Consider the following 13,940-nt stretch of genomic DNA (forward strand, 5'->3'; position numbering starts at 1 on the left):
CTGATGACAATCCACTGGCACTGTAGGGCACGGATGAGCACTGTGGTGGCACAGAGGATCATCGTAACCACACTGCTGGGGTGTTTCTCTCGCCGATCCAGCATGAGAGGAGAGGGAGAGACAGACACCACAGCAGCATGAGCTGAACAGGGTATGATCCCAGTTTGTTGACAAAGTGATTGCTCAGTCATTGGAAGGAGCAATCACGTGGTAAAAAGGCCGCTGTGATTGGCCCCTTATCCCGATCCGTGATTCGCTGGGTCCCGCACAAACATCGATGACAGACACTTCCGGGTGCGCGCCCCAGGGGGTGCACGAGAAAAGCGCAAGTATGGGAGGCCGTCATGACGGCCTCCTAGAACTAGCAGGCTGCGCTGTAGCAGTCATTCAGCTATAGCGCGGTTGGCAAGTGGTTAAACTGGGATTAAACCCACCTATTTACAGCCAAGGAAGCTGCTTCTGTTTCATCTGCAACTCTCATGGCGCTGCACATGTAATGAGTTAGGACACCAGCAATTTGATGGTTTGACAGTTTGGTTGAGGACACAACCAAATGTGACAGTTAGCAATCCTGGCATTCCAGGAATGTAACTTTTTTGAAATTGTTAAAAATCGATGGGTTTGGTTCCACTTTGATTTACTGCTGTTCAGGGGCTCTGGGCTTCAGCAAAATAGCAGCTTCCAGCAAGAAGAAACGGGCACAATGCCTCCACGGTTTAGGAGATATTTATAAGAAAGCAGTGGATAGAGCTTTAATTGGGGGCATTTGATCACCTCTGCGGTTTTTTATTTTTTTGCTAAACTAAAAAAGACCAGCAATAAAAAAAAAAAAAAAAGTTTCTTTGGTCGTTCTAAAATTGTTTTCCCCTTCACTGACGGGCACTGAGGAGTCGGCACTGATATGTAGAATTGATGCGCTGCGTGCGGGCATGTTGTCCTGCTGGACATATGACGCTTAGTCAGGATAACAGAACCACTTACCGGCCGTCATTCTGTTATAGGCCGGGCGGGAAGTGGTTAAACTGGCCATACACACTGAGATCTAATAGATTCCTCCATCTACACTATATGGAGGAATCGCCAGCTGCATCGGTTTGGCTAACAAATTTTACAACCGGCTCCTCTGATTTTTCATTTAAAAAAAAGGGACATCAGGTGAGATGATGGGGACAGTGACAACCACTGAGAACATTTGTAAAGTGTATGGCCAGCCTGAAGCAAATTAAACCCTTATATCCTTTACAGCCAAGGAATCTGCTATCTTATCCTCCGTGTGATCTGCAGTTACGGCATGCCTTGAATGCAACCATTTGGGAAACCAATAAATCAGTGAGTGGGTTTAGTTTCATTTTAGAGTGGCTGCTTTTCTGTGCTAAATTACTTTGGATTGCAGTACCCCTTTGTAAACATAATGAAGAAACTCAGATTTCTAGCAACTAACTTGCACCAGCAACAAAATGTAGTTGGTTTTTCTGCTGCAGACACCCACTAGTAATCCTTTAAACAATTCAATGACAAAACTAAAATACATGATATGCACTAGATTAGATGGCAGTTATTGGATTAAAGCAGACTGCTATGTGCTGTATCCATGGTCTGTACACAACTCTCCCCGATAGCTCAGCGGGGAGATCGCATAGTTGGGGGGGGGGGGGGGGGGGGGGGCGCCACACACTGATTGGGTATATACCAGGCTTTAGCTTTTGAAGCAGAAGATAAATAAATGTTGGCTGGAGATCCACTAAGTCCATTTACCTGAAGACTGATGATATCTGCATCACAGCTGACTATTTCTTCCATGATCCCTTTCTTCCGATACTCCCAGTTTAATGCCCAAGAAGGGCAGTAACCATAGAGCTGCCGAGTAGCATACTTATCACACAGCACATTGTAGCACATTACTGTGAAGGAAACTGAAAAATAAAATGAAAAACCAGGTTAAGCATTTGGGAGATTTAGAATTTCCTGACAGGCAGACCTAAAACAAAGTCAGACGGAATGTAATCAAACAACTGACAGGCCGACTGCATTAATAAAAAGTAATCATTCAGTGGCCAGCTCCCTCCCAGGAACATGCACATCTAAAATGGTGCTAGGGGGTGCGTTTTTGCAATCAGGACTGCACCACCTGCTCTGAAAAGCAGGAAATAAAACAAAAAAACAAAAAAACAGCAGCTTCAAGGATGAAGAGAGGATATGCACAGATTTTCAAAAGTGAGAAAATACATTTCAACAGTGTTTCGAGTCTGCAATTAATGCGCTTTAATAAAAGTGAATAGGACTCTAGGATTCCTTAACCACTTGCTGACCACCCTATAGCAGGTTTTACGGCTACAGGGTGGCATCTCTGCGCCGGAACGTATGTATGCATCTGCACTTCCACCTGCAGGAGGCACCTGCATGATGCCAGCAGGCCGCTTCTGCTGTCCGATTATTCATAGCAGAAGCCGATCTGCGGGTGCCAGGCACTCTATGTCCACTGGCACCCCATCAATCGTCAGGCAGAGACTCAGATCGGAGCTCTGACTATGTAAAAAAAAATGCAGAGTTCCGTTCTGACAGGGGAAGGGATGGATTTTGTGTTCCTTGAAAACAGGGAGTAAAAGCCATGTCTTCTAGTCAAAGCAGCACATAGTTAACCCTTTGATCACCCTAGATGTTAACCCCTTCCTAGCCAGTGCATTTTTTTTTTAGCATTGATCACTGTATTAGACACTGTCACTTTGCGGGAACCAGTAACCCCGACGCAATATGGCAGTCCTGCTATAAGTCGCTGAACACCATTACTAGTATAAATAAAAAAAAATATAATATAATATATATTTTATAACTGTGAACCATCCAGAAATCGGATTTAGGATAGATGGAATTTTCAGGGGATATCGTCAGTCAGTCAATCCTGGCCATACATACACTGATAGACTGAATAGGAATAAATAGGAGCAATGGCAAACAAGTGATTCATCATCGGTTACAATATCAAACTATGCAACACATCTGGTACCACCAACTGAATACACCAAATCAGAAAAAAATCCATTAAAAAAAAAAAAAAAATATTATCCAAACGACCTGAATTACGTTCAGTTGTCCTACAATCACATACATTTTTTTTGTTCAATTGACCAGAAACAATCGATACAATTCCACCACAGCTAGTATCAAAATCTAAAACGCACTAGATTGATTGGAGGGTCTGTGGATTACAATCCTTATCCAATCATTATAGAAGTATAGTCCCCGGGTTACAAACAAGTAAGGGACGGTAGGTTTGTTCTTAAGTTGAATCTGTTTGTAAGTCGGAACAGGTACTTTTTTAGTGTAGCTCCAGCCAAAAAAAGCTTTTTGGATAGTATAGGGAAGGGTTAACACCCCTGTAACATTTGTTTTGCTGTGTGAGCCCCTGTTCAGAAGATTTCACCTCACTTTGTCCCAATGACATTTGGATTTTGAAAATTTTGGGTTGCCTTGGTGATAAAGCATCAGTGGAGGTACCTTTTCCCCATAATAGCTCTTACAGGAGTGAATTTCCCTTCCTAGGGGTAGATTTCCTCTCACTTCCTGTTGTCTCACTCCGTTTGTAAGTTGGATGTTTGTAACTAGGGGACCCTCTGTGTATATATGTATGTATAATGTATATATATTTTTTTACACTAGTAATGGCTTGATGACTGTCTTAACTGTGTTCCATGGTATATCTAGTGCACAGTATATCTAGTGCCTTGGAAATTCTTGTTTATCCCTGATACCTTCTAACCGCTTGCCGACTAGCCGTCATACTGCAGCAGGTCGGCACATTCCCGCGAACAGTCGTAGCTGTACGTTGGGCCTTTAAGTGGAGACAGCAAATGCGCGCCCACTGCACTGCGGGGTGCTGATGCGCATGACCGGCGGTCGCAATGACATGAGAGCCAGAACAGGGACGTGTGTGTGTGTGTGTAAACACACAAATCCCTGTTTTGCGAGGAGAGACAGATTGTGTGTTCTTACTAGCTAGGAACAACGATCTGTCATCTCTAGTCAGTCCAATCCCCCTACAGTTAGAACACACAAGGGAACACAGTTAACCCCTTGATCGACCCCTAGTGTTAACCCCTTCCCTGTCAGTGACATTTACACAGTAATCCGTGCATTTTTATAGCACTGATCACAGTATAATAGGCAATGGTCCCAAAAATGTGTCAAGTGTCCAATCTGTCCACCATAATGTCGCAGTCCCGATAAATCACTGATCACCGCCATTAATAGAAAAAAAAAAAAAAAAAAGCCGTAAATCTTCCCCCTACTTTGGAGAGGTTATAACTTTTGTGCAAACCAATATACGCTTATTGCCATTTTTAATTACCAAAAATATGTGGAAGAATACATATCGGCCTAAACTAAGGTAAAAAAATTGCTTTTTTTAAAATAAAATTGTGGATATTATAGCAAAAAAGTACAAAATACCCCGCAGAGATGATCAAATACCACCAAAAGAAAGCTCACAGTCAATTTTGTTTGGGTACAGTGTCGCACGACCATGCAATTGTCAGTTAACCACTTCAGCCCTGGAAGAATTTACCCCCTTCCTTACCAGAGCACTTTTTGCGATTTGGCACTGCATCGCTTTAACTGACAATTGCGCGGTCGTGCGACATGGCTCCCAAACAAAGTTGATGTCCTTTTTTTCCCCACAAATAGAGCTTTCTTTTGATGGTATTTGATTGCCTCTGTGGTTTTTATTTTTTGCGCTATAAATAAAAATAGAGCGACAATTTAAAAAAAAAAAAAACATTTTTTGCTATAATAAATATCCCCAAAAATAAATATAAAAATATTCCTCAGTTTAGACCGATACATTTTTTTTTTAACAAAATCGCAATAAGCGATTATTGATCGTTTGCGCAAAAGTTATAGTGTTTACAAAATAGGGGATAGTTTTATGGCATTTTTATAAATTTTTTTTTTTTTAAATGGCGGCGATCAGCGATTTTTATCGTGACTGCGACATTATGGCGGACACATCGGACATTTTTGGGACCATTGTCATTTATACAGCAATCAGTGCTATAAAAATGCACCGATTCCTGTTTAAATGACACTGACAGTGAAGGGGTTAACCACTAGGTGGCAGTGTAGGGGTTAAGTGTGTCCTAGGGGCGTGTTTCTAACTGTCAGGGGGATGGGCTGTGTGTGTGACGTCACTGATCTCTGCTCTGATGACAGGGAGCAGAGATCAAGTGACACTGTCACTAGGCAGAATGGGGAGATGCTGTTTACATCAGCATCTCCCCGTTTTTCCTCCCTGTGAGGTGATCGCAGGTATCCCCGTGGCGACCGAGTCCGCACGACCCGACTCAGAGCTTGCCGCGGGCCCGCCTCTTAAAGGGCAACGTACAGGTACGTGGTTTTGCCTGTACGAGCTCTGACGCAGTATATCTACGTGAGGCAGTCGGCAAGCGGTTAAAGCGATGCTGTGCCGCATTTCAAAAAATGGCCTGGTCATTGAGCAGCCAAATCTTCTGGGACTGAAGTGGTTAACAGTGAGATCCCTCTGATGCTTTTGAAGCGCTCTATAGACCAAGGCTTTTGCTGTAGAATGCGACTAGGAAAATGTCAGGAAAGACCTACTAGAACAGCTGAACTTTATTTGGGGTTAATCAGAGGCACTTTAAATGATGGCAGGTGGGCCCTCATTTATAAGAGGGGATGCACACTTCTGCAACCACATTCTTTTCGTTTAGTTTTAACCCCCCCCAAAAGATTTCAGTTTGTTTTTAAACTCAGTTGTACAGTTTATAGGTCACATTAAAAAGGTGGAAAAAGGTTTGAAATGATTTACCTTTGTCTCATTTTATTACATCGCAGAAACCTGACATTTTAACAGGGGTGTGTAGAACTTTTAGATCTCATACATACCCTAGAGACTAAAATGGCGGTTGTTGCAATATTTTATGTCGCGCTTTCAACCGGAATTTGTTCAAAACACACATTATGAAATACTTACCTTAGAACGAAGCCCCGGCAGCAGCACTCAGTCAAAGCTGACATGTTCCCCCGGTGTTTTTTGCGGGTTTGTGGGCTCCAGGGCTGTGAGTGGCCGGAGCCATGATGACATCACTCCCATGCAGGAGTCCTCTGTTCTGGCACGATATGCCGGACCTTCAGAGTGCATGTGCCGCTGACGTCAGCAGCTGCATGCAGGGTGAATATCTTCTAAACTGTGCAGGTTTAAGAGATATTAATTTTACTAGGGGTGCTGAAACTAATCGCTGCATCGCGATTCGGGTGTCCCTGATGCGGCATCGATGCATACGACTGGAAAAATCGATTGCTGGGTGACGTCATCTCGACTTACCCCGCCCCTCCCGGGAGAGCGCCCCGAGCGCTTAGTTAAAATAAGTGTTTTAATAAATCCTGTGCCCCGCTGTATGTGCTTTTTAAAAAATATTGAGTTTCATACCGCATTTTTCAGTGTGTGTCCACGCCGCTCAAGTGACTGCCTGGCCCGCCTCTCTCGTCCTCCTGACGTCAGTGGGGAATTCTCAGCCCCGCCCACCTCTCTTCAAATCTGATAGCTACCATCAGCGGGTGGGGCTGAGAATTCCCCACTGACGTCAGGATGTGAGAGGAGAGAGGCGGGCCAGGCAGTCACACGAGCGGCATGTACACAGAGAAATACGGTATGAAGCGCCATATTTTTTAAAAAGCATATACAGTTGGGCTCTTAATGGATTGTAACTCGGGATTTATTAAGACAAAGGTATTTTAACAGCAGTAAGTAGAGTACAAATGTGTTTCTACTCTTACACCTCGTGCTGAGACAGTTCCCCGGCTTCCCCGTTTGCACATTCCACTGCGTTAACTCCTAGTGTGCTGGAAGGTGCAAACGGGGAAGCCAGGGAACTGTCAGCACAGAGTGAGACAGTACAGGGAACCTCACAGGGCTTTTTGTCAGCTGTGGATTCTAATCCCTCCTGACCTCCCAGCAGCAGCAGTGTGTGAATGCATGTACCCTGTAGTGCACTTTTTAAGGGAGTGAGGTTATTTTTAATTCAAAGCAGAGTTCCAGTCAATTTTTTTTTTTTTTTTTTTTCTAAAGTCAGCAGCTACAAAAAGTGTATCTGACTTTTAATAAAGACACTCACCTGCCCCACGGTCCAGCAAAGTGGCCGCCCAAACCCTCCCTTCTCTCCCCCGCTTGTCCATGGTGCTGGCAATGCATGCAGCTTCACAGCTGGGTGCGCAAGTCTCACTGTGCTGTCCTGAATGGCCGGGAAAACTTCTGGAACCTGTGACATGTCCCAGAAGATTGCAGGGAGGGAGGGGCCCAAGGCAGAAGTGGGAGCTGGGCACCTGTCAAAACTAGGTACCCATCTCCCCGCAAAAAAAAACAAAAAAACACATGCCGGTTGTGGCATGTAAGGGGGTCAGGACTCCTTAAAGCAGAAGTTTCACATTTGGGTGGAATTCCACTTTAACCACTTAAGGACTAGGCCTCTTTTTTAGATGTGTTGTTTACAAGTTACTTAGAACCCCCAAACATACATTTTTTTCCTAAAACCCTAGAGAATAAAATGACAGTCGTTGCAATACTTTGTTACACCGTATTTGCGCAGCGGTCTTACAATCGCACTTTTTTTGGAAATAATACACTTTTTTGAATTAAAAATTTAAGACAACAGTAAAGTGAGCCCAATTTTTTATATTGTGAAAGACAATGTTACTCTGAGTAAATTGATACCAAACATGTCACACTTCAAAATTGCGCCCACTCGTGGAATGGCGACAAACTTTCATCTTTAAAAATTTCCATTGGAGACGTTTAAAAATTTTTTTTTTACAGGTTGCATGTTTTGAGTTAGAGGAGGTCTAGGGCTAGAATTATTGCTCTCACTCTACCGATTGCGGCGATACCTCACATGTGTGGTTTTAACACCCATTTCATATGCGGGCACTTCTGCATGCGAGCTCAGCAGGATGCGGCGCGTTTAACCACTTCCCGACCGCCGCACGACTATGTACGTCCTAAGTTTGAACGGGGATATCGTTGTCATGGCAGCAGCTAGCTGCCATAACCCCGGTATCCCCGTTTTCGTGCGGCGGCCGGCTTTCAGATAAAAGTGGTCCCTGCGGCGGATTCGCCGCGAGATCACTTTTATCGGTGGCGGGAGAGGGCCCCCCCCCCTCCCGCCGCGATCCGGTGCCCTCCGCCGCTTACCGGAGCCGTCGGTAGCGGCGGAGGCGATCGCGTCCTGTGCCGTGGTGTGTCTGGAGACGAGTGAGTCCAAGATGGCGCTCACTCGTCTCCATGACACTGATGGGCGGAAGCGACGTCAAAACGTCACTTCCGTCCACGCCTCTTAAAGGCATATTTTTTCAAATGTCATTTTTCTAAATGACTTTTTTTTTTTATTGCATTTTAGTGTAAATATGAGATCTGAGGTCTTTTTGACCCCAGATCTCATATTTAAGAGGTCCTGCCATGCTTTTTTCTATTACAAGGGATGTTTACATTCCTTGTAATAGGAATAAAAGTGACACAATTTTTTTTTTTTTTTTTTTTTTTTTTTTAAAACACTGTAAAAATAAATAAAATATTGTAAAATAAATTTAAAAAAAAAATTTTTTAAACCCCCCCCGTCCCGACGAGCTTGCGCGCAGAAGCAAACGCATACGCGAGTAGCGCCCGCATATGAAAACGGTGGTCAAACCACACATGTGAGGTATCGCCGCGACCGGTAGAGCGAGAGCAATAATTCTAGCCCTAGACCTCCTCTGTAGCGCAAAATATGCAACCTGTAGAATTTTAAACGTCACCTATGGAGATTTTTGAGGGTAAAAGTTTGACGCCATTCCACGAGCGGGCGCAATTTTCAAGCATGACATGTTGGGTATCAATTTACTTGGCGTAACATATTTCACACTATAAAAAAAAAAAATTGGGATAACTTTACAGTTTTATTTTTTTATTCAAAAAAGTGAATTTTTTCCAAAAAAAGTGCGCTTATAAGACCGCTGCGCAAATACGGTGCAAAAAAAAGTATTGCAATGACCGCCATTGTATTCTCTAGGGTGTTAGAAGAAAAACCATATATAATGTTTGGGGGTTCTAAGTAATTTTCTAGCAGAAAAACCTGTTTTAAACATGTAAACACCTAAAATCCAAAACGAGGCTGGTCCTTAAGTGGTTAAGAAAAGGTTTTCTCTTCCCGATTTTACCTTTTATTATTAAAAAAGTGTCACTTTTATTCCTATTACAAGGAATGTAAACATCCCTTGTAATAGAAAAAAGCATGACAGGACATCTTAAATATGAGATCTGGGGTCAAAAAGACCTCAGATCTCATATTTACACTAAAATGCAATTAAAAAAAAAAAAAAAAAGTCATTTAAAAAAAAAAAAAAAAAAAAAATGTCCCTTTAAGAGCTATGGGCAGAAGAGACGTTTTGCCGTTGCCTCCGCCCTGCAGTGTCAGGGAAACGGGTGGGGGCCATCTTCCTCTCCATGCACAGCCACCGAGAGGACCACATCGCTGCCTGCGGCTGCGGTATGTGGCGGAGAGCACCAGAGGGAGGCCCTCTCCGCCACCGATAAAAGTGATCTCGCTGCGAATACGCCGCATAGACCACTTTTATCTTGTAGCAGACTGCCGGCCGAACACGGAGATACCGGGGTTATGGCAGCTAGCTGCTGCCATAACAAAGATATCCGTCCTCAAAGTGAGGACGTATATCGGCACTCGGCAAGTGGTTAATAAAATTTGTTTATACAGAAAGCACAATGACGTCCCCAACCCTGGACTCCAGGAGGAGACCATTACCACCCAAACCCTGCCATGTACACAGCACAGGGGATCCTCTACCTCTGATGTTCCTCATCTGCAGGACTCCGTGATGACCATCTTAACCACTTCAGCCCTGGACCATTTGGCTGGCCAAAGACCAGAGCACTTTTTGCGATTCAGCACTGCATCGCTTTAACTGACAATTGTGCGGTCGTGCGACGTGGCTCCCAAACAAAACGGACATCCTTTTGGTGGTATTTGATCACCTCTGTAGTTTTAATTTTTTGCGCTATAAACAAAAAAATAGCGACAATTTTGCTATAATAAATATCCCCCAAAAATATATAAAAAACATTTTTTTTCTTCAGTTTAGGCCGATACGTATTCTTCTACATATTTCGGGGGGGGGGGTCGCAATAAGCGTTTGATTGGTTTGCGCAAAAGTTATAGCGTCTACAAAATAGGGGATATTTTTATAAATCTTTTTTTTCTTTTTTTTTTTTTTACTAGTAATGGCTGCGATCAGCGATTTTTATCGTGACTGCGACATTATGGTGGCCACATCGGACAATTTTGACACATTTTTGGGACCACATTTATACAGCGATCAGTGCGATTAAAAATGCATTGATTACTGTGTAAATGCGACTGGCAGTGAAGGGATGAACACTAGGTGGCGCTGTAGAGGTTAAGTGTGTCCTAGGGAGTGATTCTAACTGTGGGGGTGGGGGGGGCTATGTGTAACAAATCACTGATCACCGCTCCCAATTACAGGGAGCTGTGATCAGTGTCACTAGGCAGAACGGGGAAAAGCTTGTCTACATTAGCATTTCCCCGTTTTTCCTCTCCGTGAGACGATGGCGGGTATCCACGGGACGTGTGCCACCAGCACGCATGCAATGGCATGGCGGCAAATTCAAAGGGATGTACAGGTACGCCCATTTGCGCAGCCGTGCCATTCTGTCGACGTATAAGTACATGCGGCGGTCGGGAACTGGTTAACATCCTCCCTTTGATTCTTCCATCCTTCAGTCCCCCTCTCACCACCAACATTTTTATCTTTGTACTCTTCCATCCTTCTGTTCCTATCCATGGACTCCTCTATCTCCATCCCCAGACTTGTCCATCCTTCCTTTCTTATTCATGGATTCTTCCATCCTTCAGTTCCTACCCCTCCCTCATATCCTGGACTCATGTCCTTGTCCTGCTATATGCAGGGAGTCTTTTTTATTTAATTTTTTCTTTTTTTTTTTTACAGGTTACCCGTTGGAGGTCTTGTGCTAGAATTATTGCTCTCGCTCCGACCATGGCAATACCTCACCTGTGGTTTGAACACAGCTTACATATGCGGGTGCAACTTCCGAGCTTGCATGCAGAAGCGAACGCCTACGTAAGGATGGGGCACTTTAGAATGCTTTATTTTAGTTTATTTTTACACTGTCCCTTTATTTTTATATCACTTATTTCTTTTCCAAGGAATGTAAACATCCTTTGGAATAGAAATGAGCATGACTGGTCCTTTTTAGTCAGAGATCTGGGGTCGAATAGAGGTATCATTTACCAAAAAAAATTAAAAAAAAAAGTCATTTTGACTTTAGGAAAAATCCCTTTAAGCCTGAGAGGCAGAAGTGACGTCAGACGCTGCTTAGGTCCAAGGGCACAGAGCCGAGTGGGGGCCATGCTGCCCTTGCTCAGCTTCCTGCCCAGGCATCACAGGAATCAGATCGGCTTCAGGCTTACCGACGGCTCAGGTAAGCTGGGAGATGACCGGGAATCGGAGGGAGGGTGTATCTCTCTCGTGAATCCACCGCTGTTCTATGAAAGCCGACCTCTTGAAAAAAAATAAATAAAAGATCCTGGGGTTATGGCAGCTAGCTGCTGCCATAACCCCAATATTTAGCGTCAAAGTAATTACGTACATCTAGTTAGGAGGACAGCAAGGGATTAAAGTGTATGTTTGCAGGTGTATCAGCAGAAACGTTAAGTTTATGAGAAGGAACTACCCGTTAAAAACGCTACTCTTTTTTTCAAAGGTATGAAAGTCTAATTATCAGCACTCCAATCTTCAGCAGTAGTGTATGCAGTACAATTAATGTTTGGTAGTACACGTTGAACTAATTTTATTCAAAGCTTTTTCCGGGGGATCAATGTACTGAATTTAAACATAGCACCACCTAGTGGTTTTAAAACAAGCTATTATGGATTTTTGCATTGGATTTCATTTGAAAGCATGCAATGATCATTTGAGTTAGCAATGAAGCACCAACTACAGCTGCTATTTTGGATTGAAAGGTATACAGTCCTAAAACTTTGTAAAGCTTTTACAAATCTGCATCATCACTGAGTGGGCGAATCTTAGGCTGGCCATACAATTTTCTTGTTCAATTTCCTTTAGATTTACCTTTACCTATGTAGTACAAGGGCCTACCTGACCGCATGCAATTTGAAAGTGTTTAGGTATGACCTCATATTATATGGTTTTGGTAAATCTAAAGGAAAATTGAACAAGAAAAAAAAAATGTATGGCCAGCCTTATTCGTATTGCCTATCCCAGAGATGATGGTCAACAGGAGATGTGAACCACCTATTAAAATCCTCAGAGGTTCTAAACCTTCCCTGCTCATTTCTGCTCAACACTATTGGGCCTTTTAACCCTTTTGCTGCCAGAGCAGTTTTTTGAACACATTAAAAAAGCATTTTAGGCCTGAAGATTACACAAAACCCACAAATATATAATTTTTGTAAAATTTAAGAGACAAGGTTGTACCGAGTAAATTGATACCCAAAGCTTAAATTTTTGTGCACATGTGAAATGGCGTCAAACTTCAGTACCCTATATTTTCTGTAGGCGACGCTTCAAAAGCCCCCTATAGGTATCAGTTTAGTGTTACGGAGGTGGTTTGGTGTTAAAATTATTGCTCACTCCAGTCTGCGCAGCAATAGGTGTATCGCAATGTAAGTTTTTACGCGTAGGGGTCCCGATGCATATGCATATGTATATCTATAGCTCTATATATATATGTAACAAGGGCAGAATATTTATTAGATGGCAAGTTGAAAAAAATGACTGAAGGTCCACTTTAATAACAGCAGAATGGGTGTTTAAAAAAATAAAATGAATATCGATCAGCTTTAAGGAGTAGAAATCTGAAATTGCAGTTTGCTATACTCGCAATATTTCTCCACAACCCAACCTGCAATTTATGGCTCATTCATAAAATTCACGCTGCAAATGTACAGCTTGTGGTAGCTCACAGAGTTATTTGCTTACAGTGGTTGCAAACCTCATGTTTAACAAATATCTAAACACTCACATCTCCTTACAGTTTGTAGCATGAACATGGCGAGTGCATTAAGGTGTTCTTCAGTATTTTTATGCCTTTGCCTGTTTCAACCCGTTGAATATGTCCCGATCCGTGGGTGTGCACATGACGGAGCTCAGGAGGCAGAGTTGTGACGTTACTGGACTCCCCTTCCAGCTGTACACGCCCCCGGCATTCTCCCTAGTTTGGCTTAGCAGCAGGCCTCCTTACTCAAAAGGTGAGGGGGCGTGGCAACACTTTTTTCAGGTGTCAGTTTTTTTTACTGTAGAAAAGTGGGGAGGACTGCAGATGACAGGATGCCCTTTTCCCGGTCAGTGGAGTTCTGCTGTTTGCAGAGTTAGATACAAACGTTAAGTTTAATTTAGATTTTTTTTTTCTGTTTACAATCGCTTTAAGTCCCCTTTCACACTGGAGAAGTCACATGACAAGTCATACTCCATGATTGCCAATGAGTACCGTTCATATCTGTGCGACTTCAAAGCAGTCCCTGCACTATTTTGGTCCCACTTTGATGCGACTTAGATTACACAGGGATCAACAGGCTTCAAGTCGTGTCAAAGTCGCACAATTTTTAGGTCGTACAAGTGTGAAAGGGGCCTAACACAGCAAAGAAAATTTGAGAAGAGGCTAATCTTCCCCTTTGGATTACCCACACACAATAGGTCATTAAAAGGGTACTGGTAGTTTATAAATGCAAACATAAAATTTAAAAAAATCACTATACCTGAGGGGAGAATTTGGTCTCTTTCTTTTAAAGCAATCCACGGCCTATGAGGAAGCTGTTCTGGATGAACTGGAATAAACAAACACACTTTAAATAAAAATGAATTAAACTGTGCCCAATTTTTCT

The 13,940-nt window shown here is 43.1% G+C and overlaps 1 protein-coding gene across 2 annotated transcripts in view; it reads right to left on the reverse strand.

Annotated features, from left to right (window-relative positions):
- The window catches only part of CNOT6L (CCR4-NOT transcription complex subunit 6 like), a 159,227-nt gene that overhangs the window by 58,456 nt on the left and 86,831 nt on the right, over positions 1-13,940 (reverse strand). For both annotated transcript variants that reach the window (XM_073597399.1, XM_073597395.1), the window contains exons 7-8: positions 13,815-13,883; positions 1,756-1,913 (exon numbers count right to left, since the gene is read on the reverse strand). In XM_073597399.1, coding sequence (XP_073453500.1) covers positions 1,756-1,913; positions 13,815-13,883 — 227 coding nt within the window. The remainder of the gene's footprint in view (positions 1-1,755; positions 1,914-13,814; positions 13,884-13,940) is intronic.

The sequence above is a fragment of the Aquarana catesbeiana genome, linkage group LG01 (genome assembly GCF_042186555.1).
Source record: "Aquarana catesbeiana isolate 2022-GZ linkage group LG01, ASM4218655v1, whole genome shotgun sequence".
Taxonomy (NCBI): domain Eukaryota; kingdom Metazoa; phylum Chordata; class Amphibia; order Anura; family Ranidae; genus Aquarana; species Aquarana catesbeiana.